The following is a 26,567-nucleotide window of genomic DNA, read 5'->3' as shown; positions in this document are numbered from 1 at the left end:
ATATACAGAGTTCAGAAAGACAGAAAATTATACCAAGAGTTGGGTATCACCCTGTATCAGTGATCCCTTGGACAAGTTACAGCTCTACGTTAATGTTCTAGTTACCAAGAGACTCTGACTGCTTCGTCTACAGTTATGTTAAATAAGTGTTCTCTGGCAACGAAAGTAGAAAGGAAGTATCCGCAACTTGCTCCTTCTATAGATTTCAGAAGTAGCCAAAGTGTGAAAGGAAATAAGCCCTATAGTGTAAACCAAAATTTCATTAATTTTATCATTGTTCCATACCATCTATTATATAAACCAAATGCAGAGAAACCAAACCTAGTGAGACTTTTTCTAAAAATTAAATGTAGTGGGGAATAAATATGATATATCTTTTTTCGGTTTTTTGGGGGGTCTTGTTTTAGGGTACACTTGGCAGTGTTTAGGGTATACTCCTGGCTCTGTGCTTAGGGATTTCTACTGGTGGACAATACGGGGTGTCAGGGATTGAACTTGGGTTGGCAGGATGGAAGGCAAGTGCCTTATCCAATGAATTATCGCTCCAGCCCCATAAATATGATTTGTCTTGGAGAACCTCAAAAAAAAAATCAACCAAAACCAGAACCTAAGCCCACAGAAGCTCAAGAAAATCATATCTTGTAGCAACTGGCTCCTTATAAAGACAGTAGCTTAACCACTTAACCAATACAAAGAAGGGCCGCTTGGATTCCTCTAAGCACTCTCCTGAGCCATAAAACTTCTGGAAGCACACTCCAGAATTTTTAGCAGTACATACTCAGTCCTAACAGTACTTTTATTTCTGTACACTTGGTGCAATGGGGACATAGGATGTTAAGGGTTTACCCAGTCACCTCTGCCCCAACAGCCTTGATTGAAGATCTCAGGTCACTGCCCACAAGCAGCTCCTCCTGTTAGCTCCTGTGTGCCTGCCTTTCCTCAGTCGGCCTCTTCTCTCTCTCACTGACAGCAGAGCACACTGGCCACATACTCCAAGAAGTCACTGTTTTTGTTTTATTGAGCCTTACAACCTTACATCTCTCTGTACAGCTGATTCACATTTCTAATTATGTCCCTGAAGATCACTTAAAAAATCTCAAATCAAGGCCAGAGACACAGTAAAGTGTTTGCCTTGCACCCCCGGAAAGGCTGGTTCCCTGAGCAGCACTGGGATATCAACCTCTGAGATGAGAGCTCGGATTAGCCATCAACCATGCCCAATATGGTCCCAATACCAAAGCTCAAAAATCTCACACTCAAAACCATAAAAATAAACTCATAGAGTCCTCTACTAGACTTTCCCGTCTTTTCCTCAGTACCTATACTGGCTAAAAATATCGCTCCACTCCGAGTTTTGTAAAAGACCGTGTGATCTTTGACATTTCTTTTCACTCCATGTCCAGTCATTCACCATGTCTGTAGATCTGATAAGACTGGCTGGGTTCACTAAGCTCTACTTGTAAGTAAGTAAAGTAAAAGTAAAGGCCCTCCCGTTGATCATCGATTTGCTCGAGCGGGCCCAGTAACGTCTCCGTTGGAGACTTTGTTGTTACTGTGTCTGGCATATCGAATACGTCACGGGGAGCTTGCCAGGCTCTACCATGTGGGCGAGATACTCTCGGTAGCTTGCCGGGCTCTCCGAGAGGGGCGGAGGAATCGAACTCGGGTCGGCCATGTTGGCTGCGTGCAGGGCAAACGCCCTACCGCTGTGCTTTCGCTCCAGCCCACTTGTTAGACTTCAAAAACTGCCTAAGTCCCTGTGGATAGCTCCAAGGAATGGAGCACCACTTCCAATGAAGTCCTGAGCTCTCAAATTCTATTCCCAGTTCCTGAGGATCCCTTGAGTGCTGCCAGGCTGACCATCATCAGGAGTGGCTCTAGGCCCTCCAGGCACCTCTGGGAGACTGCTTGCAGGAAAAGAAAAATGGCCCTCATTTTTAACTCCTTTGGAACATCCAGAACCATGACTCCAGATCACACCAATAACAGTCAGAAAGATGGAAGAGTCTTCCAAGGGTGCAGTTCCTCCTACTTTGGGCACCTCTGACCCACAGCAGTGTCTTGTATCAGAGCTCCTCATATCACTTAATCTACTACTCCCTAGAAACTCATCCTCATACAGGTGGTTGTGAGGATTAACTGTTAGTGTTAGTATGACCCTCAGGAAAAAAACCTTACATACTCTAGATATTCTGCTACAAATTTTCAAGCCCTGTTGTTGAACCCTACTTCAAGCTACCCAAATATACATTCTCAATCTGACCAGCTGGCCTGATTCCAGGTTATATTCCAGTTAACTTGTATAAGTCCTTCACACTTACTGTCCATGATTCTCTCTGTATTCTGTATTGTGAATGTGTGCAGTACCTTAGCACCCTTATTTCTGCTGTTTAATATTCCACCCATTGGGAAGACTCACTTCTGGCTTTCTTTCTGAAATCTTTCAAATCTCACTGTACTTCCTTTTCCTCACTCCTATTACATGGTACCTACACCTTTCTGATAGCAGTTTTGACAACCAGTTTAACCAAGTATTTCCAGCTTTCACTCATGAGGACTCAGCAGTTGGAAGGACATGGAACTGGCATTGACCAGAAGACACATGGAGGGCTTGCAGCCAGTGCTGCTGCCGAAGTTCTCAATGAGGAGAGTCTCTGTCTCAATCATCACATTGTCTTCTCAGGTTCCCAAAGACTTGACAATAGGTTGAATGATGTTTAACTAGAAAACCTTGTTTTGGAACATTATGTGAACCTTGTAATTCAAATGTTTTGTCAATATAAATTTCTCAGGTGTTACTAAGTATTTCACCCCTGCTTTCTAGCCCAAAATTAAAAAAAAAAAAATCATTACCCTAGGGGCCGGAGATAGTACAGCAGACAAAGTACTTGCCTTGCATGAGCCTTGCCTTACACCGGGCCAACCCAAGTTTGATCTCCAGCATCCCATATTGCCCCTCGGCCCACTAGAAGTGATTCCTGAGTGCAGAGCCAAGAGTAAGCCCTGAGCATCAAAGGGTGTGCGCAAAAACAAAACAAAAAATAAATAAAAATTGTGAATCCAAATATTAATTTAGCACACTATGTAGAACTCAATATTCAAAGGAACTGTTTCATTCATAATTCAACTTATACTTCTCAGTTTTAGTAAAAAGATGAATTTTTTTTACAATGACGGTCTTCTGAATTGCTACATGTGTGACTATATTTTTGCCTTATTCTGTTTTCTTCCTTGTTGGGTTTTTATTCTTTTCCTTTAATTTGCTATTAGAAAAAGAAGTTGTGGCTTTAAAAAAAAAAAAACTCAAAACCTTTATAGTATGCTACTAGGTAGGATGTCATATTCCTTACACTAATCTTTTTGTATTCCTGATTTGAATACAAATTGGCAAAAAGGCTACTCCTTAGACTATAATAACGACTTTCATCTTCCCATTCTAATACCTAATTTTTTTTGCTTCTTTGTTTTGGCTTTTTAGGTCACACCCAGCAATGCTCAGGGGTTTACTCAGGAATTACTCCTAGAGGTGCGTAGGGAACTACATGGGAGGGGGGGAACGAACCTCAGTCGGCCACATGCTAGGCAAAAGCTAGGCAAATGCCCTACCTACCCACTGTACTATCACTTAGGCCCCTGATTTTTAAAAAAACTTCTTTCATTTTTTTACCTCCTTGGATCCCTGTTCTTCAGTAGCAAAGTGGAAAAGACTATCATCAAGTCTTTTGAATGCATCCAATCCAGACTCTAAGATATCTGCTTCAACATCAGGATCCAAAGGCTCAGTTTCCGTGAAATCCAGGTCCCATACAGTATCCACCCATTCTGGTAGAAAAAGAAATCAGAAAGCGAGTTAAATAAACAAATGAACAAATAAAAATCCCAACAACTTGATGACCATTAGATTACAGATACATTCAAGGAGAGAAAAAGTTCATGAGTTATAATGCACATTAAATACTGCACTGATGGAACCCAATATAAAAGATATCAGGAACGGTTTGAGAATACCCTAAGACCTTTTCTCCCCCTTTCTGGGCCTACCAAGCAGTTCTGGAGCAGGCAAGTAGTACCAAGATTTAGATTTGCATTAGTATCTCTGAATGCAAAGAAAATGTTCCAATCCTTAAACTATTACCACCCTCCCCACCCACCCCAAGGAACACTTCACATTTTAAAATCATATCTGGCTGTTGGTCATAAGACGTTTATTCTAAAATTATTAAGAAAAACAAATACTTTTTAGATATAAATTATTAGAGGAAACAGACTTTTTCATATTTTTGATCAGAGAAACAAAATAGGTTATACAAATTGTGAAAATCTTATAATAAACCCAAGTAAAGAGTACAATGCTTTATCAGGTCCTTATGTAAATGTAACATTGCAGCAAAACTAAAAAGGTTATAATTAAACCAAAAAGGTTATAATTTATTTAAGAAATTTAAATGAGAATAGTCAAGTGAGACTCAGAATTAAATAAATGCTTTGTGATTTGCAAACATACTAATGGAAAAATGTATGCTGAGAGAATGTAGTAGTAATTTATGATTCTAGACCGAACTTTGCCAGTCATCCCCCCTCCACCCCCCGGGGGGTGGGGGCAGGGGAGACCTACTGGTGCTCAGAGCTTATCCCTGGGTCTGTGGTCAGGGATCACTTCCGGTGAGCTCCAGGGACCATATGGAATGCGAGGGATTGAACTTGTGTTAGCCATAAGCAAGACAAGCACCCTATCTGCTGAACTATCACACCAGCCCTTTGCTAATTTTTCTTGATTCCATTTCTTCTAAAATGTTTCTTCTGTGTTTTCATTGCTATCCCCTAGATCCTTTTTAGAGAAAGGTGAAAACGCGCAGATGTCTCAGACCTTAGTAGTCAGATGTTCTTTCAAATGAATACTTAGATATCGGTTTGCCACTGTTTTAGAAAAGTGGGTTGGGGCTGAATAAAGAAAATCTGGAGATAGTCTCAAGTCTCAAACTTTCATGGTTCGGAGCACTACACTGTATTCAGTGAATAAAAACTAAATAAAAACTATCCTCCTTTCAAAGAAGTTGTCGGTGCCCCTCTGTCTCTTCAGTTCAACTATGGAAGACAGAGTCTCTGTGCAGCAGGTGGCTTTGCAGAGCATTAGTTTCCAAGATATAAAATATGCTGCTTTAAGGAATATCCGAAAAAGACAAACGCATTTTCAGCAGTATTTTGATTCCCATTGTAGACTACAATGAAGACATCTCACTCCTTATTTTATTTATTTTTTATTTTTTAATTTTTTGCCTTTTAGGGTCACACCTGGTGATGCATAGGGGTTACTCCTGGCTCTACACTCAGGAATCACCCCTGGCTGTTCTCGGGGGACCATATGGGATGCTGGGAATTGAACCCGACGCCCTACCCACTGTGCTATCGCTCCAGCCCCTCACTCCTTATTTTAGTGTTAAACATATAAGTCCCCCACTGTCAGAAACATCTAGTGCAATCTGGAAGGAAGTAATACCTAGATTTCTATTCTTCTGAAGTCGGTCACATGCAACGCAAATGCCTTACCTGCTGTATTATCACTCTAGACCCTTCTCATAAATCATACATGTATTTTTTTTTGTTTGCTGTTGGCTGGGGATCGCACCCAGGGCATCAACACATGCATGACATTAGTTCTACCACTGCATGACTTTAAATCATGCATGATAGCAATCATAGCAAATATCATAAAAATCATAGCAATTTAATCATAGCAATTCTAACATTTTAGTCTTACTACCTCAGCTCTATCTGTCATTAAACCAGAGCAAGGAGCAATGGAGAGATTCACTAGAAACTGGGAGTAAGGGGATCTAAATGAATGGGAATGGCAGAGAAGAAAGTGAATGAAAAAAATGTCACTTCTTTTTATAGGAACTGAAAATACTTAGCACCCTAATTTTAAAACTTTTGGAATAAAAACCAATGGTAAGAAATTTTATATTCTAATGTAATTATTTCTGAAATGGAAAAGCCTGCCAAGATTTAGGCAGCAGACAGTCACTATCCCATTCATTGCCTGTGTGTGTGTGTGTGTGTGTGTGTGTACACATGATATTCTGCTACTGAGCACCTCCCCGGCAATTCCAATTTTTAAAAACCACTTTAAAAGCATTGCTAGATAATAAGTATCAAAACCCAGCAGCAGCAACAACAACAACAACAACAAAATCTGTCAGGAAATCAATACAGTCAATCAATGATAGTTACTGCTACTTTTATAACAGATGAAACAGAATTGAAACAGAAAAAGCTACTTAAAACACTGGGGAGCAAAGCAGAGAATCACTGGGGCAGTGGGGGACAGGAATTGGAAAGAGAATGCTTCAGCTGAACCTTATCATGGGAGCCCACCACCAAAGGAAAAGTCAGAAAGTGCCCCCACACAGCCAGAAGGGTATAACAAGGCACAAAGAGATCAAAGTATGTGATATGTGGAAATGAACAAAAAAGGTACAGTGGGCTTTGTGTGTGAGGGTTGAAGGTACTGCCAGAGAAGAGTTGCAGGGTATCGGTATGAAACCTCACAAAAACACTGCTGCAGAGACCAACGTCCCCATTGACAGACAAAGAAATGGAGATCTATCACTTGGGTTGGGCTGGAGGGACAGACAGCACAGCGGTAGGGCATGTGCCTTGTGCGCAGCCAGCCCGGCCAGCCAGGTCCGACTCCGAGAGTATTCCATATGCCAAACACAGCAACAAGAAGTCTCACAATGGAGACGTTACTGGGCCCGCATCAGCAAGTCGATGAACAACGGGAGGGACAGCGACATCACTTGGGTTGCCCGATGACACGAAGCCTAGAGGCCATTTCCAGTCTCCTTAGCTCAAACTCTGTCTCCATGGCTCAAACTCAAACTCAGTCTCCACAGCTCAGACTCTGCCGTGAGGAAAAACTGCAGTGAATGCTCCGCGCTCTTGCGCTCTGGAGGAAGATTCGGACTTGAACGACGACTCATTAAAGGGAAAATACTAAGGCTTGGAGACCCGACAACTTCAAGCAAGTTCAGGCAGCGTTTCCAAAAGTGACTGCGGCAGAGGTGTGGGGTGGGCAGCAAGGTGGGCGCTCGGCGGGCTGGCGCGGCCACTCGATCTGGAGGGCTGGTCCTCGGGGACAGCCAGTGCGGAGGAACGGAGACACGAGAAGGAAGGACAGCGCTGACCGTGGGCTCAAGGAGCAAGGGCCGGGGTGCCTCCAGGGGCCGAGGCCGGCGGGTGCTTGGCCCCGGAGAACCCCACGTTCGGCCCCGTCTCCCCGGAGCGCGGAGCGGAGCCCGGCTGAGGGCGGGCACGGCACGCTCAGGACACAGAGGGGGCCGGCGAGAGGGGCAGCCGGGGAAGAAGGCGCCTCCCGACGCCGGGGACCAGAAGCAGGTGCGCGCCGAGTCCGAGCCGGGGCGCGAGGGGCCGCTGGGCGTCGAGCGGCTCCGCGGGGCGCCCGTCCCACACGGACGCTCCGCTCCCTGCGCCACGCCCTACGCGCCCCGGCCCCAGCCCGGAGGGGCAGCGCGGGACCCCGGGAGCCGCCGGCCACGCCCGGTCCCAGCTCGCCGGGCGCGGCCAGCCTGCCCGGGCTCCGTGACGACGGGACGACGCGCAGCACCTGCCCGAGCCCGCCGCCCCCGCCGCGCCGCACGGGGGGCGCTTCCCGCGCGTCCCCGCGCGCCCCGGGCCTGGACCCGCCGCGGCCCGCTCGGCGCCAGCCGACAAGCGGCCTCCACAGGCAGCGGAGGCGGTTCCGGCCGCAGCCGGGCAGGGAAGGCCCAGCCCGCGCCGGCGCCCCGGCACGGCGAACCGGGCCCCGGAGCCCCTTTCCCCAGGCTGCTCCCGGGCGCGCCCCTCGACCGCACCAGGCCCCGCGGGTCCGGCTGCGCGGCCGCCCCGAGGCCCCGGGACCGCGGGCAGTCAGGCGCCTCCCCCCCCCCCCGGCTCGGCCCGGGCGCACAGCACCGCGGCCCAGGCCCCGCGAGCCCCCCGCGTCGTCTCCGTACCGGGGCTGAGATCCAACAGGCACCAGGGATGCAGGCTGTCAGCCAGGCCGGGCAGCGCCATGACGCTCCCGCGACCCGCGACGCGCCGCCGAGGCAAACTTTGAAAGCTCGCTGGCGCGCGCGCTCCGAAACCTCTTCGCCGGCCAACCAGCGCGCGGGAATCCGCCCCGCCCCATCGGCCCACGGACCAATCAGCGGCGCCTTCCGCCGCTCGCGCACGCGCAAACCGTGAGCGAGGCCGGGCCGAGCGCCGCGCCGAGGGGCCGAGCGCCGCGCCGAGGCTCCGGGCCGGTCTTCTCCCGTTTCCTTTGAAGGTCGGGCCCAAGAACGACGTTCTACTCTAGTCGCGTCTGGCCCGCCGCATTTTTCCTCACCGGAGAGTCCCTAAAGGGAAAAAAGAGCGTTTGAGACAAGACCCTCCCTGTAATAATCACCTTTGCCCCCTGTCAGGAGACATTTCCCAGGCACGTCTTGAGGGCACGCTTTACACGCCGAGACAGCAGTCCGGCGTTGCAACTCCCAGCCGGGGTGGCAGCCAACCTTCCACCAAGCCAAAGCAATTTAAAAAACAACTCAGAAAGACAAACTGCGGTGCCTCTAGTGACGGGGCGTCTGGACTGGAGCTGTCCTGGAAGGAAGCCACGGCTGCCATGTCAGTTGAGGGAAACGCCCAGTACGCATGCGCGCGAGCCACCGCCCCGAGGCCGGGCCCCAGCGGCCCGGGCCCGGGCGTGCGCATGCGTCCGGCGTCCGCGGCGCGTGCGGGCTGGGACCGCCTCCCGCCCTCCGCCCCCTCCCGCCCGCGCCCCGAGCCGCTCGGGCACCTCGGCGGTTTCCCCGAGGGAGGCTGGCTGGCCCGCTCCGCTGCACCCTGGGGCTCTGCGCTGCGCCCCTAGAATTGCACCGCCAGCCCTCGGCCGCGTCGGCCGCTTGGTGCATCCGGGCTCGCGCGGCGCCGCCGCAGCCGGCCCTGCCCCCTCCCCGCGGAGCGCCGAGTCGCGCGGTCGCCCCCCGGCGGGTGGCTGAGCCCGGGCCCGCGCCCCTGCCCGGCCTGCGCTCGGAGCCGCGCGGCCCCGCGGACTGGAACCTTGTCCCCGCGCTCGGCCCGGCCCGGCCCGGCCCGGCCCGCCGGGGAGATGAGCTTCTTCGGCTTCGGGCAAAGCGTGGAGGTGGAGATCCTGCTGAGCGATGCGGAGAGCAGGAAGCGGGCCGAGCACAAGACGGAGGACGGCAAGAAGGAGAAATATTTCCTCTTCTACGACGGGGAGACGGTGTCCGGGAAGGTGAGCCTGGCGCTCAAGAACCCCAACAAGCGTCTGGAGCACCAGGGCATCAAGGTCGAGTTCATCGGGCAGATCGGTGAGTGGCCGGGAGCCGAAAGGTTCGGCGGGCCTCGGGGACAGCCCCTGGCCACGCCGTCCACGGCGCGTCCGTGCCCCGGGTTCGGCCACAGGTGACAGCGCGGCGCGAGGGCGCCCGGCTGGCGACGTGGGCGCGCGGCCGCGCCTCTGTGCCCCGCGATGCCCGCTTGTCCCTGGCACCTGCCGCCCGGGTTCGGAGCGAAGCGGCAGCGCAGTGCTGCGGGTGGATGGCCGGTCCAGTCTTGGGCCCCGCGCTTACCCGAGCGGCGAGGCCGGTTAGCCGCTCCTCTCTCTGCGGAGGGGAGCGGCCGCCTGCCCCCGCGCCTCACCTTGAGTCTGACTGCAGGTGGCAGCCTGTGCGTGGAAGCCAGCAGCCCGGCCTTTTGCTCCCCGAGCCGTCCTTCCGAAGTTCTGCATTCTGACGCTTGTTTCCACGTTGTCCTGACGGGAGGGCCGGTCCGAAGCCCCAAATACAGTAACTCCAGATTCACAGTATCACCCCTGTTAATCAATCAGCTGGACAGTGAAAGGCAGCGACAGCCCGGGTGCTGGGAGAGAGGGGTGCTGAGGGGGCGTCACCATTTGGAAAACCAATTAGAGGCTTGTATTTATTGCAACTCGCAGGGCTTGAGAAATACATGGTCTCTGCCATAAGGACAGGAAATACTTGAGCAGGCAAAAAGGAAACCTCAGGCTGGGAATCGGTTCCCAGCCTATGCCATAGGTACACATTCCTGCTCTTTGGACTCTGGGGAAGCTGCTTCAGCGCTCCTTCCTTCCTTCCGCCTGTCCGCAGAGCCCCTGGGCTCCCCTTTCGCAGTGGTCGGAAATGAGAGGACCCAGGTCATGGAGCCGGGTCTATTTTCCAGTGCCCGATGGAGACTGTGCTCTGAGTCTTTGGTTAAGTGGAATCAGACTGACCCCCTGGGAATCTTCCTGTTGATTTTCTCAAGAGGAGCCAGGTTAAAGCCCAGGGCTCCTGGCCAGAGATGCTGGGCCCTGCCAGGGCCGCACTACAGGGTGCTTGGGAACTATGAGGTGCTGTGGTCGAACTCAGAACTTAGCATGTGCGCTTTCACCTAAGAACTTGTCCCACAGCCCTGCTGTTTGGAATCCAGAACACCAGCAGCCTGTGGTGTGCTGGAATGGGGGTTGCAAGGGGGCAGGAGACGGTGCCAGGCCTTCCGCTTGCCAGCTTTAGCCCAGGGTGCTCTGGGCAGCCGTGTTCCTGGCATTTGCGGTTCCATCATTTGTCGTTGGAGCAGGTTTCCCAGCTTACCGGGCTTCTCCCTGCCACTCACTGCCAGTATGCCCAGTTCTGTGAGAGTGACGTGGGTGCTCTATAAGGCACAGTGTGCTGGGCACAGTGAGAGCCATAGGGATGTCTGTGATTGAGCGTCACTCGTGAGGTCAGCCTGTGCAAAATCAGTATTGCCATGACTCGCCTTGTATCATTGTATCAGCAATACTGATCCCCAGTGTTGCAGGGGCCGAGCAACACAGCGTGGGGCAGTTCTGTCTAGTCCGAAGGGGCATGGGGCTGCCAACCATACCTGTCTGACTCCTAGCAGTTATGCTTAGCTTTCTCAGAACCTCTGCTGCTCTCCCTGGTCACTGCTCCAGGCCCCGTGCATGCCCGCTGGTCACTGCTCGGGACCCCCTGTGCTCCTGCTCGTCACTACTTCAGGTTCCATGTACTCTGGACTGAGGTGACTGGCCACTGCCCCTCACCTGCAAGGTGGGGTCTGCTGAGTTTTCCTTGGGGACTGTCGCCATGTGTCTGAGCTGACCTCACCTGCACCTGCTGGCCATGTGTGGTTTTCTTGTTCATCTCTACCTGTGGGAAGTAGGTGGGACTCTGGTCTGAGGCCCAGCTCTGTCTTTGCACTCAATCTTCCTTCCTCCAGAACAGACTCTGGAATATGGTCCTCGCTTCTCCTTAGCCGGGGGAGAACACCAGAGTCGAAGATGCAGTGGTTGGGGTTGGGATGGCTCTAAGCTTTGGGATAGCTCTAAGCTTTGAGATGGCTCTAAGCTTTGGGATCAACTCTGTTTATTTTCTTTTTTCTTTTTCTTTTTTTTGCTTTTTGGGCACACCTGGAGATGCACAGGGATTACTGCTGGCTCATGCACTCAGGAATCACTCCTGGCGGTGCTTGAGGGACCATATGGGATGCTGGGAATCGAACCCGGTTGGCTACGTGCAAGGCAAAACGCCCTACCCGCTGTGCTATCGCTCCAGCCCAACTCTGTTTCTTTGTTGGGGCAGGACAAGCAATGTCTCATGTCTGTTTCCAGGAGGGGCGGCATGGGCCCCTAGCTCTAGCTGCACAGTGCTCACACACAGCTGACCTTGTGGGTGGCATCGGGCCTCTTAGGAGGTATACCACGCTCAGAGAGCTTTGTGGGGTGGGGTGAGGGGGGGTCAGGATGAGAGGCACTGTCTGTGCACTGTCCCTGACCTCTCATTCTACCTGCACCCATGATATGGGTGTTGTATGCTGACTCTGGATCCTTCGTTGTGCTCACCTCACCTCGCAGAGTCCCAGAGGCTCGCAGGGCTTACCCCCCCCTCCCCAATCCCCAGCCGCGAGGCCCTGTGCTCTTTCACCCCAGCCCCATCTTCGCTGGGGTTGGGGTGACCCCTCCCTGAAAGCTGGGGCTCAGCTCAGATTTTATCCCTCCTCCAGCACCTTCCATGGGCTTGTGAACATGGTCCTTTCCCACAGTTTTGGTTTGTTTGTTTCTTTGGGTTTTTTTTTTAAGTTATTGGAACACACCCAGTAGTGCTCTGGGCTTCCTCCTGGCTCCATGCTCAGGGGTCACTCCTGGTAGGGCTTAGGGGAACCTATGGGGTGCTGAGGTTTTGAACCCAGGTTGGCCAGGTGCAGGACAAGTGCCCTCCCCGCTGTGCTGTTGCTCTGGCCCCCCTTACGGCTTTAGACTAGATCCTCAGTCCTCTCCAGCTCCCTCCCCTCTCCTGTAAGGTCATCTCCTGGAAGAGATGGGCTTTCCAAGGGTTCCTGGCCCCTTGGCCCATCCTGAATGTTCCTTCATCCACTCCTTGCCCCTGGGGAAAAGGGAAAGGTGCAGCACCCCCTCTGGGGCTGCCTCTCTCCTTCTCCCCAGCTTCCCCTCGCTGCCACCTGCTCATTGCTCAGAGCTCAGCAAGCCTGCCATCGCCCAGAGAAGCCGACCCCACCCCCACCCCCTCTGCCGACTGGCACCTTTCCCGCTCTACTCTCCAGGCCCGAGACCTCGTGGGTCCCTCTGTTCAAGCAGCGTGTGCAGAGCCTGACACTGTTCTGTCGCTTGGACTTGTGTTTTCTGCACTAAACTGGAAGCGCCTGAAAGCTGGGATCGGCTGTAGCCCCCAGCAGGGTTGATCGAAGCAGCCTGGAGGCCCCTCTGGGGAGTAGGAGCTCGGGCAGCCTTTGCTAAGCATTTCCAAAGGCTGTCATGTACATTTTGTTTTCTCCTGGCCTCTGAGCCACTTGGGGGTGGAGTGGGGGAAGGAGGGAGTCGGAAAGGTAGAAGAGTGGATAAGTCACTTGCCAAAAAAAAATAGCATTGTTTTTCGGGTCACACCTGACAGTGCTTAAGGAGTACTCCTGGCTTGGTGCTCAGGGAACCATGCAGTGCCGGGATTGAACCTAGGCCTCCGATTTGCAAAGCCTGCGCTCCAGCCTTATGAGCTCTCTCCCTGCCCCGTTTTTTCTTCTAAATATTTTAAAAAAGTAACCTTTTTAAAAATAAATAAATAAATAAATAAATTCTGCAACAAGGAGCAACAAGTCTTTTCTAAGACCCCAGAGGCTTTCTCTGTGTTTTAGTTCATGAGCCCTCTAAGAGACAGGTTGAGATGAAGTGGATTGATTCTGGCTCTTATAAAGGAGGGGCTGGAGCGATAACACAGTGGGTAGGGTGTTTGCCTTGCATGCGGCCGACCCGGGTTTGATTCCCAGCATCCCATATGGTCCCCTGAGCACCGCCAGGAGTAACCCCTGTGCGTTGCCTGGTGTAACCCAAAAAGCAAAAAAAAAAAGGAAGTACAGGACTGGAAAGAGGGTCTGTCCTGGCAGAGCAGGTGGGGGGTGGGGGGGCGTGCACTGGGGTGGAGGGAAGGCAGTTGTCCAGAGGGCAGCCCCCGCAGATTCAGAGGGTAACTCCTGGCCCAGCCAGCAGTGGCCCATGAGGATGGAGAGGAGGCTGACCCCCCTCTTGCCGCCGCCTCTGATGGGGGCTCTTAACTGGGTTGAGCCTGGGAAGCAAACTGGCTCCGCTTCCTCCCTGAGAGCAGTCTCTGCTCTGCTGTTGGCAGCAAGTGTCGCCATGGAGACACTCTGACTACTGAAGTCATTTCCTCCTGGCGGAATGAGGAGGAGGCCGAAGACCGGCCAGTGGTGGGTCCTGACTTGGAGCAGGAAAGGGACGGCCCCACAGGCTCTGGCTGGAGAGAAGCGGAGGTGATTGGGCCGAGCTCTACTTCCGGGGCCCAGGCCCCAACCCTTGTTCTGGAACAGCTCAGGTTTTCTGTGGTAATTTAGGCAAGAGGACATCCCACTTGTAGGCACCCGGCCAAGTCTGCTGCTGTTTCTGCCCCTTTGCGCCCCATTGGCACAGACAGTGCAAGTGGCTTCTGAGTTATTCATGAACAAGCTTCGTCGGAGAGCAGGACACGCAGGCGCAATCTGAGGTGCCCCCTTGCCTCCGGAAGGAGGATCACAAGGGAGGCCTTCCCTGCCCACGCAGGGACAGAGCAGAGGGCACAGCACAGGGTCCTCACCTTTCTCTGTCGCTTGGGGTTCTGTTCACATCCCATTTTCCCAAAGGTTCCTGGGCATTGGGACCTCGCTCCACCTGCTTCTGTTCCTGACTTAAGTGCATGGGTTGTGGGGTTCATTTCCCAGATCCTACCCTGGCGCCCAAAATACCATAAGGGTTTCCTGGGAAACCAGCAGTCATGGGCTGGTGGGGGCAAATTGGCTGCCCACTGCACCTCCTTACTCCCGGGGGCCAGTTAGTGGAGTTCTGAGGAAGTACAGGTTTGCACCCCTGCAGCGGCCATCGATGTCTCACTACCAGAGTATTGCAGGCTGCATATGCTCTTCTAAAGCCATTAAGTATTTGGAGAAGAAGGTGGGTCAGGGACCTGAGGCATTGCACAGGTTAAGGCGCATGCCTTGTGTTGGCTGCTGCCCGTTCCATTGTGGTCCCCTGAACCCTTGCCAGGAGTGACCCCCGAGCACAGAGCCAGGATGTAAGCACTGAGCATCAGCAGGTGTGGCCCCAAAGGATGTGAGCATACACTGTAGTCATAGACATCCTTGGCAGCATATAAAGTCATCACGAATGCATTGTAAGCATGCACAATAATCACAGGATGCACTATAAAGACAGTCACCACAGGATACACTGTAAGGAAACAGTCATACAGGATACACTGTAAGGAGGCAGTCACCACAAGATATACTGTAAGGACACAGTCACCACAGGATGCACTGTAAGGACACAGTCACACAGGATACACTGTAAGGACATAGTCACACAGGACACACTGTAAGGACATAGTCACACAGGATACTCTGTAAGGAGAGTCACCACAGTGTATACTGTAAGGAGGCAGTCACACAGGATACACTATAAGGACATGGTCACACAGGATACACTGTAAGGAGAGTCACCACAGGATACACTGTAAGGACACAGTTGTCACAGGATACACTGTAAGGGCAGTCACCACAGGATACACTGTCAGGACACAGTCACCATAGGATTCTCAGACACAGTCATCACAGGCTTCATTGTAAGCACAAGATAATCACAGGATAGACTGTAAGCACAGGGCACCACACGATAACATTGTAAGGAGACAGATAATCATAGGCTACATTTTAACACACACAATAATCATAGGATGCACTGTAAGCACACAGTAATCACCACCTACATTGTATGCACACAGAAGACCCCTCCACCCCTGGCTAGTTCTCAGGACAGACCCCGTGCTCTGCGTGCCTCCAGCAGTGAGCAGCAGGCGGGTTATGCACTCAAACCCAGGGCCAAGCAGGCGGGTTATGCACCCAGACCCAGGGCCAAGCAGGCGGGTTATGCACCCAGACCCAGGGCCAAGGAGGCCCATCAGCAAACCTTCCTTCATCCTGAGGCTTGTTCCCCCACGTGAGTGCTGCTATGTGCCAGGGACCCAACTAGGCCCACTGGGCCGTTGTCCCAGTTACTGCACTCTGGGGACCTGTCCCCTGGTCCCCAGGCAGCTGACAGCAGAAGCTGCAAGTGCGCGGCACCCGCCCGCACTCCCCATTGGCCTCTCTCTCATAGACTCTGTGGGTCTGGATCCAGAAATACCCAAGGGGCAGGCTGCAGCTCTCTCGGGCGGGCCACACTCAGCGGTGAGTGTCCCTTGGCCCAGACAGGTTGTGGGGATCCCACCAGCCCCATGTGTTTCTACTGTATTCCGGCTAATACCGACATGCAGACTGCGAGCTCACAGACCCAAGAGGTGCAGGCATGAACTGACAGCAGCCTCAGAGCTCTCCCGAGGGGAAGGAGTAGAGTGTCCCTCCTGGGGGATACTGCTGGGCCCCGCCCCAGCACCCAGAGGCCAGGCCCTGCAGTGGCTTCTGCAAAGTCTTTGCGTGATTTGGGCACATGGGGCTCGGAGCGCCTTTGATTCTGATGAGATCACCTTGAACTCCCATCCGACTAGGCCAAGCAGCCAGGAGAGAATGCTGGGTGCATGCTTGTTCCCTGGTAACTGTTTTTCCTTCATGTTCTCACTTCTGCTGATGATCATAGAACCTCAGTGTTTGCACCGCCTTGGGCCAGATTATAGGAATAGACTTTCCCACAGGAGAGAGGCTTGGCCCACAGCCTCACAGGCAGCCTGGGACCTCAGTGCCTCAGCCTCAGTGCCTCGCCATCTGTCAGGCCTGCACTCCATGTCTCACAGGAGGCAGCAGGGCTTCTTCCTTGGGAAAGCTGTGAAAAGGCTTTCAGAAGCTGCAAATGGCTTGTATGGGATGGAGCCATGGCGGGTAGGGCACTTGCCTTGCATGGGACCGGTCGATCTGGGTGGTCCTCAGCACTCCATAGCGCCCTCTGACCCCTTCCAGGATTGATGCCTAAGTGCAGAAGCAGGAGTAAGTCCTGGGCACTGCTGGGCTGTCCAAAACAGACAAACAAACGAAGTTAGAAATGGTTTATAAATGTGTGCAAAGCAATTGTTTTGGTGGCTGTTTCTGAACTCCCCTGACTCCTTGGCCTGGAGCTAGCTTGCTCTTTAATGTCTGTGTTTTTCTGGACAAAACAGAGATTTTGGGGGTGGGGGTTGAATTGTGAGGATCGTGCAGCAGGAGTGGGCTCAGGTGGAAAGTGAGGCTGGTGGAGTGTGTGTACGTGCGTGCATGCATGTGTGCGTGTTGGGGACAGGTGGTGAGAGAGAACAATTCCTGTAGCTGGGAGGCCCCCAGCTCCTTGAGGCTTGGGATCTGATGGATGAGACCCCACTTTTCTCTCACCAGAGCTCTACTATGACCGCGGAAACCACCATGAGTTTGTGTCGCTGGTGAAGGACTTGGCCCGGCCCGGGGAGATCACCCAGTCCCAGACCTTCGACTTCGAGTTCACCCATGTGGAGAAGCCGTACGAGTCCTACACAGGCCAGAATGTGAAGCTGCGGTGAGTGGCACAGGCTGCCTGGTCTGGGGCAGGAGGCTGAGCGCGGGAGCCCCGGAGGAGAGCACCTGGACCGTGACCTTCGTCAGCTCTATGGGTTTCTACTCAGGCCTGTCATCCCTGCGCACTGAGGCAGGGAGAGGCTTTTCAGACCTTCGTGATCATCCCCCTGAGGTACCAGGTGTTATTTCCCCCAAGAGCAAAGAGCTGGAAGTGTTTGGAAGCACCGAGTCTTCAGCGTACTTCCTGTCTGGTTGGGTGGGATGTGTGGGTCTGTTCCTGGTAACCAGCAGATGGGTCAGAGAATGCCAGGAATCCAGAGCTGGCTGTCTGACATGAGGTCAAGCTAGTTCCTTGGCAGCCATCCTGCAGACTGTCCTGAGTGCTGTCCCTCTGTGGTCCCAACTGAGGAGTGGGTGGCAGAGCCAGATACCTGTTCTAGAACTTTCCATCTAAGAGGGTTGGGTGCATGAAAGGAAGCAAAGCATGAAAAGTTCTTAAAAGAGTCCTGGGGCTGGAGAGACAATGGGGTGAGGCGCTTGCCTGTCATGCAGCCTACCCTGATGTGATCCCCAGTACCACCTCTGGTCCCTGTTCCCCAACTTCACCCCACCAAAATACCCCCAAGATTGATCCTTGAGCATGACGGAGCTAGGAGCAGTGCCTGAGTACCATCGCGAGTACCTTCCACTCCCAGGATGAATAAGTGCACAGACTTGTTCTTACTGTTCCAGTCTTGGACCCTCTGGTTAGGGACCAAGTTCAAATTCTCTGAGATGAGAAAGTTCCAGAGCAGTCTGTTGAATCCTGGTGGCCTTGTGACTTGTCGCAGGGCAAAGGACGACTTTGCTTCTGTATGACCCCCTGATTCCTGTGAAACCTGCCATCAAGACTGTGACATCATACGCAACCCCTGTGTTGCAGGGATTTGCTTTAAATTGAGTATCAGCAGTTCCTCAAGAAAGCTAACCGTAGCGCTCCGAGCTGCGGTGGCAGTTGCTCTTCTGGACAGTGACAGCAAGGCCGCCCATGCACGTGTGGTGTGTGCACACAGAACCGTGGAGCCAAGCATAAAGGAAGCAGCCACAGCGTGGGTCAGGCTCCGCCTGATCCCCAAGCACCCTCCTGCAGCCCCCAAACTGAAAGTAGCGATTGCCAGAGGCCATGAGCAGGGTTGGGGGGAGTATGGGGGGGGAGGGGTTGCTGGTGGCTCAGCTAGAAAAGCTGCAGGGCAGGAGGGAGGCAGTGACGGCCAGGGGTGTGCTGCCGCCCTGCTATGAACACTGACCACCTCTGGATTGTCTGACCGAAACCCGCAACATACCAGTTCCCTGATCCAAGGGCACAGGATGACCGCAGGACAGACAAGCCACTCACAGGAGCTCGGGGCACCACAGCCCAGAGTGGAGGAGAGACAGAGTCGCGGCTGTCGCTGGCTCGGGACCCACACACGTTCTGGCCGCTGCGGCATCTTGGCTGCTTCTGGCTTAGTATCCTCACGCTGGAGCAGTCTGTACCGGCCTGGCTGAGCCCTTCTGTGTCTTACCACAGGGCAGGAAGGTCGCTGGGTTGCTTACCACTAAATGACAGGAGGACTGGAGGTGTATTGGAGAGGGAGAGGAGGCAGGAGGAGGCAGAGGAGCAGGAAGGTCTCGGGGCTTCCCTCTGTTCTTGGGTCCTGCAGTCTTTGCTGGGCGGGAAGTGTGTGGACAGGTCTGTCAGGCCAGCAGAGGGCCTTGGTTTCACAGGAGCCATCAGGGCTTGGCTACCCCCTTTCACACACGCCCCAGCCTGCCTCTGCTTCCCTCAGAACTGCACTGTCTCAGAGCCTTGCTGGGGAGCCCAGGAAAAGCCAGATCCTCATCTGGTTCAAAGGAGCCAGTTCCCGGCCAGCCCCATAATACAGGGGCTAAGGTGCTTGCCTTGCATACAGCTGACCTGGGTTCAGTGTCTGGCACCACGTATGGTCCTCCAAACCCTGCCAGGAGTGATCCCTGAACACTGAGCATAGATGCATTTACGGGACGGGGGTGTATAGATGCATTTCTGGGAGGCACGTCTGCAAATCTGCATGCTTAGATGCAGAGGTGAATCTTTTTTTTTTTTTTTAATTAGTGAGACACCATGAGGTACAGTTGTAGACTTACATATTTTGTGCTTGGGTTTCAATTATACAATGATCAAATACCCATCCCTCCATCAGTGCCCATTTCCCACCACCACGGATCCCAGTATCCCTCCCACCCCCCACCTCCCCATCCCACCCTGCCTCTGTGGCAGGGCATTCCCCTCTGTTCTCTCACAGAGGTGAATCTTAATCAGTGCATAGATGGATTTCTAGGAGGCAGGTCTGTGACTCTGAATGTGTAGATACATTTCTGGGAGGGGTCTGCAAATCTGAGTGCGTAGATGCATTTTTGGAAGAGGAGTTCGTAGCCCAGAATGGCTAGGGACCTTGAAAGGGTTTGTAAATACTCTCTCTCACTCGCTCACTCGCTCTTGCTCCACACTCTCTCTCCCCCCACTCCTGGGGAAGGGGTGCCCTCCCAAATGGTGCTCAGAAGGCCTAGTTTGCCCCAGCAGATATTTCAGGCTATCTGAGCTGGCAAGACACAGAACACGGTGCAGCTGGGAACCTGCAGGGCTGAGTGTCACCCAGCCACCCCCACAGTGCTCAGGCCACTAGAATTGCACCCAGCATTGCTCAGGGTGGTACTGGGGATCAGACCCAGTCAGGTGCATGCGCCTTAACCACTGTGCTGTCAGTTGGCCTCAGGAGGTTTCTGTTTCGTGGGTGGACTGGGTCTGACCCGTAGACTGACTGCCCTTTCTGGTCACACCCCCTCTAGGTATTTTCTTCGGGCCACCATCAGCCGCCGCCTCAATGACGTGGTCAAGGAGATGGACATTGTGGTGCACACACTCAGCACGTACCCGGAGCTGAACTCCTCCATCAAGATGGAGGTGGGCATCGAGGACTGTCTGCACATCGAGTTTGAGTACAACAAGTCCAAGTGAGTGTCGGTGGCAGGATGGAATGCGGGGAGCTCGGGAGACCCCTCGACTCTGGCTGGGTTGTCGGGGGGGGCAGTCCCAGAGAACAGAGGGCATGTCTGGTGGGCTCCAGATTTAGCAGGAGATGAAGCTGCATTTTTCACACAAATGTAAGAGGGGTTGGGTGTCACTGCCTCGAGGTTGTAAAGAGCCACGGTGAGCTCGTGTGGGTTTGGGATTCTACTACAACTGTTTCCTTGTTACCGAGACTGCCACCACATTTGCGTTTGTACCCTATGTACAGACCTCTCAAAATCGAAGCAAGGGAGCTGAACCCACCCTTCGCCTGCTCTCTCTGCTGAGAGGAGTCAGGGCTTAAGAATGGTGCTGGAGCAAAACCTGAACGTTTTCTAGGTCTGGAGAAGGTTTGGTTTTAACTGGCGTGCTGGGAAGCCACATATATTTCCCACAGTTTTCTGTTAAAAGAGCAAAATAAGCACGTGTAAGTCTCAGAACTTATAGTTTAAAAATGTCCAGAAGGCAACTTTCTTTTCTGGGCAGTTGTGTCTGAGAATGTTTGGAAGGCAGATAGGCAAACACAAAAAGGGTATTCGATTCATATAGCTACAAACCCCACAGACACTGCATCACAGAGTGGGGGGCCCTCCCTTGGAGCCCCAAGCCCAGAGCCTGGCCCCTGGCCCAACCAAGACTGTCATGATGAGGGTACCTCCCTACTTCCTGCTCCAGGAGAGGCAAGGAGGCCCCTAGGAGGGCGTGTAGTGATGTCACTGGGGCTGTCCAGCAGGGGGCGCTCCTTGACCTGGGTAACCCCATCCAAGGCACAGGATGGATGGTGGATCTGGGCCTGATAGGCACACGGATGGAAACAGCTCCTCACAGTCTTGGAGCTCTGTGGATCTGCCTGGAACATTTGTTCCCCCAGCCCAGCCGCTGGTGAAGACTCTGCCCACTAGTGCCCCTGCCGCAGGGAGTCAGGCCCTGGGAGCCCCTGTGCCAAAGGGTCTGACCCTGGTGAGACTCTGGAAGGGCAGGTGGTCGGGTCTGGTTCAGGCTCAGAGTGAGGCATGGGGGCAGGTGCTGGGATTTCTGCCTCTTGGGCTTCTCATCTCCATAAGGAAGATCTCAGATCAGATGCTTAAAGATTCCAAACATACGGACACATACATTCACACTCTCATACAGCCAAGTACTCATCCACACACATGCATTCATACTCACACATAACCGCAGTCACACACATATTCACACAGACACACACCCACACACAGCCAAGCCACATACTCATATTCATACATGCACGCTTACAGCCCCCCCACATTCACACCGAGACTCACTCTCACAAGTCACACACACACACACACACACACACACACACACACACCCCTCTGAAGTGAGGGTGCAGCTGGGCTGGGTTTCTGGCTCCCTCACAAGGCCCCTCTCACTCTTCACTCTATACTCTTGGCTCCGTTGCTTCTGCTGGGATTTCAGGAGAGCAGAGAAATCCCCCAACCTGCTCTCTGGGCCTCCCCTTTCCAGGGTGCCAGTGTCCCCATTCAGCTTCTGTCCCCCTTCTCAGACTTTGTGGGATGTTGGCGGGGTCCCCTGCACCCCCAGACTGTGCTCAACCATGCGGTGCTGTGGTTGGGAGATCAGAGCCCAGATTTCAGAGTCTGGGGTCTCATCCTGGGCCTCCCCTCGTCAGGTCCTGCCTCAGTCTTCCCTGTTCTGCAGACCCCCTTTTCCTAATCTGTAAAGTTCCCAGCCCGCTGATGCTGGCCTCACTTTTGATGACTTTCCCAGCCACATCTGACGAGATTCAGGCTGGCCTGTGCACAAACCCATGCCCTCATGCCTGCCTGCCTGGAGTCAGGGCCGGCACGCACACACTTGTCATGCCCGACTGGGATCAGAGCTACGCACACTTGACCTGGGGGTTGTCGCACACAGACATTCACACATGTACATATACTCCCACACAGAGCCTGTGCAGCCCACTGTCAGAGAGGAGCTTGGGGAGTGGGGAGCGGGTGAGGAAGCACTGACCCTGCGAGCAACCTGCGAGACCCCCTGCGGAACCTTCTCTGCTGTCCTGCCTGGCCTTGAGGCCCAGTCTGAGTGGTGCACTCGGGGGCCAGCCGCCAGCCTCGCACATGGACCACACGCGCACCGGAAGGAGGTGTCAAGGGGCCAGCGGTGCACAGGAGCCCAAGGGATGCAAGGGGCACAAAGAATGGGGGATGGGCAGGGCAGGGGGACAGGATGGGGCTCCCGTGGGGCCACAGCTGCAGTGTGGGGCAGGGAGTGTGACACACCAGCAGCCTCTCGTCAGCCAGCATGGTGCACCTGAGCCACAAACCAGGACAGCCTGATCGCGGGCCCCAGGGCCGGCCCTCCCCACACCGCATCCCCTCTGCCCCGCGTCTCCAGATACCACTTGAAGGACGTCATTGTGGGGAAGATCTACTTCCTGCTGGTGAGAATCAAAATCAAGCACATGGAGATTGACATCATCAAGCGGGAGACCACGGGCACTGGCCCCAATGTGTACCACGAGAATGACACTATAGCCAAGTACGAGATCATGGACGGGGCGCCCGTGCGAGGTGAGCTTTCCCACCCCTCCTCCCGCTGCTTCTCCCCATCCCCACCTCCCCTCCACTGGCTCCCTCCCCCTGCCTCCCCCAGGTTTGCTCTGGGTTCTGAGGGTGCACGGCAGGGTGGGGTTCAGGGGGGGCTGAAGTGTAGGGTCCCTCCCAGGTTGTAGATTGTGTGTGTCTTAGAGTCAGTCTGGAACCACACCGTCACTTTGCTTCTTTGGGGGAGTGGGGGGGACACACTGGGCAGTGCCCAGAGGCCGTGCCTGGTCTGTGGCTTGGGGGTTTCCTCGTGGCGCTGAGGGACCCTCAAGTGGTTTTCTTGAATCAGTGTGACTTAGGCCATGGGGCAGGCTTGGGGTGCTGGAGCAGTGCGCTTGCAGGAGCCTGGCCCGATCCGGCAGATGGTCCTGGCACCACCAGCATGGCCTGAAGCCGAAAAGTGAAAAAACTTAAAAAACAAAACACCAGGAAAGGAAGAGCATTCACGCGGCACCCCAGGCAGACACTTGCTGATCCCCACTCTCCCTGGCCGCAGTGCTCTATCCTTGTTCCAGCACTGCTCTCACGGCCCCTTCTCTGCACTCGCTCACCAAGTACAGGCCAGTGACACCAGGTCCTGGAGAGCCCTGGGACTGGATGGAAATGTCCCCCCGGAGTGCCCCTCTGAGGGAGCTGACCGCACGAGGCCAGGGAGGGAGTTGGAGGCGGGGGCGTCGGGGGTGCGGTCTCGCCCGCTCAGGGATCCCGATGCTGCAGGGAGGACACAGAGCTGTTTGCCGCATCAGGGCTTCACCTGATTCCCACCGTTGGCCCCGCCCCTCGGTCGCCCAGACCTGATGACAGCAGCAGGTCAGGCCTGAGCAGGCCTGTGGAGGAGTTTGCATTCCCTCTCCCCAGTTACCTTCAAGCCTAGAGCTGGCCATGGCCTCGCCGCCTCCCTCTTGCTCCTGAGAGCGGGGTCTGCAGAAGCATGTGCAAAGCTGTGTATATTTAGCTGCCCTTGAACGATGTTCTAGTTCGGCCTGTCTCTGCAGAGTTACTGCCCTGGTTTGCTGTCGCACTGAGAGGAGCTGAGAGGTCACCAGTGCCAGTCTCCCCTGCGTCCCCCCAAGGAAACATGGGATGCTGGGGAGTGGACTCTGCCCGCAGGCCCTGCTCTGCAGACTGTCCCGCTGTCCTGCTGTCCCGCCCCGTCACCCCACCTTCTGGCCGGGATGCCTGGGGTGGCTCTACACTGCACCAGGCGGGGTGCCCTGGTGACCAGACGGGGCTTGAGCATTGGCTCTGGGCGCCTCGCTCATCCTTGGTCGGGCCTGTTGTAACAGAGTCGTTTCTCGGGCCAGCTGCACCCAGGGCAGGGAGGAAATAGGATGTTCCACCCACAGCCGCTCACCGGGTCACAGGTGCTGCCATAAACTTTGCTGGATTCCCTGTCAGCTGTGCATGGTGCCACTGCCACAGGCATGGCACAGCCTGGGGGCCGGGGTGCAAGTGGGAGCGGCCGGGCTCCCGTGGTGGGGGCACACTGATCCCCCCTGGTGTTCACAGGTGAGTCTATCCCCATCCGGCTCTTCCTGGCGGGCTACGAGCTCACTCCCACCATGCGGGACATCAACAAGAAGTTCTCGGTGCGCTACTACCTCAACCTGGTGCTGATCGACGAGGAGGAGCGGCGCTACTTCAAGCAGCAGGTGAGGCACCCGAGAGAGGGGCGATTCCCGCGGACGGGCACTTCCGGTGGGACGCACAGGACCCTGCAGGGTCCTATCTCTGGGGTCAGCAGGAAGTGAGACTCTTTGTTGCCCACTGCCAAGTGAAGCGTGTGGGGCTTTGCACTTGGCACCCCAAGTTGGCTTCCACGGGCCTGACCCTGGCCCCCATTCTGTCCTCTGATTCCCAGTGCCCCAGAGTCCCTAGCCTACGTCTCTCCCTCCACAGGAAGTGGTGTTATGGCGGAAGGGGGACATCGTTCGGAAGAGCATGTCCCACCAGGCGGCCATCGCCTCCCAGCGCTTCGAGGGCACGAGCTCCCTGGGCGAGGTGCGGACCCCCGGGCAGCTGCCCGACGCCAACAGCAGGCAGTAGGCCCCTCTGGGCCCAGCACCCCATCGTCTGCCAAGCACCAGCGGCCTGGGCTAGGGGGCCGGTCACTTGAACCTGAAAACAAATCATGTTTTTGCCGTCAATTCTTTTCTCTGGAGAACGGAGGGGCCCTGGAGAGGGAGAATCCCGGAAGATGGTCTCTGAGAGGGTCTTCCCCGGGGGCTCCCTCCCGGCTCCTCAGGGAGCAGAACAGGCGTCCTCGGCCCCTGAGCTTCCTGCTGCAGGATTGGGCTGTGCTGGTCCTCGCCACCTCGGTAGGCCTGCCCTGCCGACGGGCGATGGGAGAGTCGCGGTCGGGAAGCTACCTCCGGGGAGCCTCGAGCACAGTGCTCCGAGGCCTTCCAGCTGCCTCCAGCCTCGGCCTCCGGCTCCTGAGTGATGACCCGGAGAGACGTGACGTGCGAGGGCCCCGGGCTGATTGTCCCTGGCCCCATGAGCACGTCTGGGTACTGGGTGATCAGGGACAGTGTCACATCACACACTCTCCAGCCACCAGGTGGGACAAGTGGAGCCGGTGCTGGGACCTGGGGTCACTTGGCTTCCTGGTGTCCGTCCTGCTCCCTCCCTGGTCTCCGCGGACTCCCTGGGAGCCAGGGCTTGATTTAAGACTGGGCAACGCTGCCAAGATAAGGAGGGTATTGGGGGCCTTGGGACACCGCAGGTCCCCACAGAACACCTTGCCGAGCCCCAGCGTCTGCTAGGACAGAGATGGAAACCAGAGGTCCACACATGTGCCTGGGGCCCACTTGGGCCCAGCAGTCAGGGTGTTGGCATCCTGGCCACTTGACTGTGAAGGACCAGGAATCATTCTCTCGCGGGGCTGCCCTCCCACGGGCTGTCAAATGGTCTGTGTGAAAGAGTGGCAAAGGTCCAGCCCCAGGGCTTTGCCCTCCCTCGGACCCCCTTCCCCTTGTTGTGGAGCAGGTCCACATCAGCTGGCCCGGGCCCCTGCCAGCAGCACACAGATGCCCGGGAGGCAGGTTCTCTGTTCTTGGCCTTTTGTGCGCATGAGCTGGGCTGAGGGTCCTACCCCCACCCGCAGGACTGCTAAGCAGAAGCAGGTGGCTGCCCGTCCCACTTCCCCCAACTGACAACTCATTCCCTGACCCTCTGTCCCGTCACGAGCTGCACCCGGCCAGGTCTTCGACTCTCTCCTCCTCTGGTCCTGGTCAGTGTGGAAGTGGGGAGCGCCGGTCCCGGGTTCCAGGCCCCAGGCCAAGCAGCTGCCCTGTTTACATGTTTCCTAATGTGTTGTCTTTCCAATGGCTGTATTTAAAAAAAAAACAAAAAGGAGCCGTTGTTTCACTTGTCTCTGATTAAAGGAAGCTCGTGACTTGGAGGCTTTGTGTCTGTTGTCCTGGGGGGTCTGTGGTTGTGTCTGCCCTATTCTGTGCCACCTCACACACCTGGCAGAGTCCTCCCAACCCAGCACAGGGTCTGCTCTTGCTCCATGGGCCTGCTCTGGTGTGCCAGGGTCTTCTCTGCACAGTGTGGACCAGCCTGGCACCGGGAGGTCCCCAGAGCTGAAGGGACGGGTGCATAGGGAGGCACTTGACTTGCATGGCCCACTCTGTGGGCGTGACCCCTAAGAAGCAACAGGGGGCATGGGGAGGCGTGGGAGCAGCTAAGACCGTTGGGTCCAGGCGTGGTGGGCTTTGTGTGGGTGTTAACAATCAATCTGTAGGGCAGAAGGGGTCCTGCCCATACAGCCGAGTTAAGAGAAGCTCTCCAGCCTCAGAGAGGGATGTTTTATTAGGGGAATGTTGACGAAAGCCTCA

At 54.7% G+C, this 26,567-nt stretch overlaps 2 protein-coding genes across 3 annotated transcripts in view; one reads left to right on the top strand and one right to left on the bottom strand.

Moving 5' to 3' along the window:
- The window catches only part of NCAPD3 (non-SMC condensin II complex subunit D3), a 77,409-nt gene extending 67,653 nt beyond the window's left edge, over positions 1-9,756 (bottom strand). The window contains exons 1-2 of one of the 2 annotated variants that reach the window (XM_056131475.1): positions 9,706-9,756; positions 3,668-3,822 (exon numbers count right to left, since the gene is read on the bottom strand). Coding sequence is in view for 1 of the 2 variants with exons in the window: in XM_056131474.1 (XP_055987449.1) it covers positions 3,668-3,822; positions 8,016-8,076 (216 nt within the window). In the remaining variant the exon portion in view is untranslated. Of the gene's footprint in view, positions 1-3,667; positions 3,823-8,015; positions 8,151-9,705 lie in introns of those variants that run through there. The other variant, XM_056131474.1, reaches the window with a different exon arrangement.
- VPS26B (VPS26 retromer complex component B) lies at positions 8,920-26,128 on the top strand. The gene is made up of 6 exons (XM_056131478.1): positions 8,920-9,374; positions 16,918-17,074; positions 19,921-20,085; positions 22,517-22,692; positions 24,235-24,377; positions 24,625-26,128. Exons 1-6 carry the CDS (start codon positions 9,152-9,154, stop codon positions 24,769-24,771), a joined length of 1,011 nt encoding a protein of 336 aa, XP_055987453.1. The 5' UTR covers positions 8,920-9,151; the 3' UTR covers positions 24,772-26,128.
- Positions 26,129-26,567: the final 439 nt, after the last annotated feature.

The sequence above is a fragment of the Sorex fumeus genome, unplaced genomic scaffold, assembly GCF_029834395.1.
Source record: "Sorex fumeus unplaced genomic scaffold, SorFum_2.1 ptg000091l, whole genome shotgun sequence".
Lineage (NCBI taxonomy): Eukaryota > Metazoa > Chordata > Mammalia > Eulipotyphla > Soricidae > Sorex > Sorex fumeus.
Note: the sequence above shows the minus strand (reverse complement) of the source record. Positions and strands in the feature narration are given on the sequence as shown.

Excerpts from the sequence above, each read along its gene's own strand:
- VPS26B (XM_056131478.1), top strand. The coding sequence starts at position 9,152 with ATGAGCTTCTTCGGCTTCGGGCAAAGCGTGGAGGTGGAGATCCTGCTG. Across the intron at positions 17,075-19,920 it reads GGCCAGAATGTGAAGCTGCG|GTATTTTCTTCGGGCCACCA; the intron begins GTGAGTGGCACA and ends CACCCCCTCTAG. Across the intron at positions 20,086-22,516 it reads TTTGAGTACAACAAGTCCAA|ATACCACTTGAAGGACGTCA; the intron begins GTGAGTGTCGGT and ends CCGCGTCTCCAG.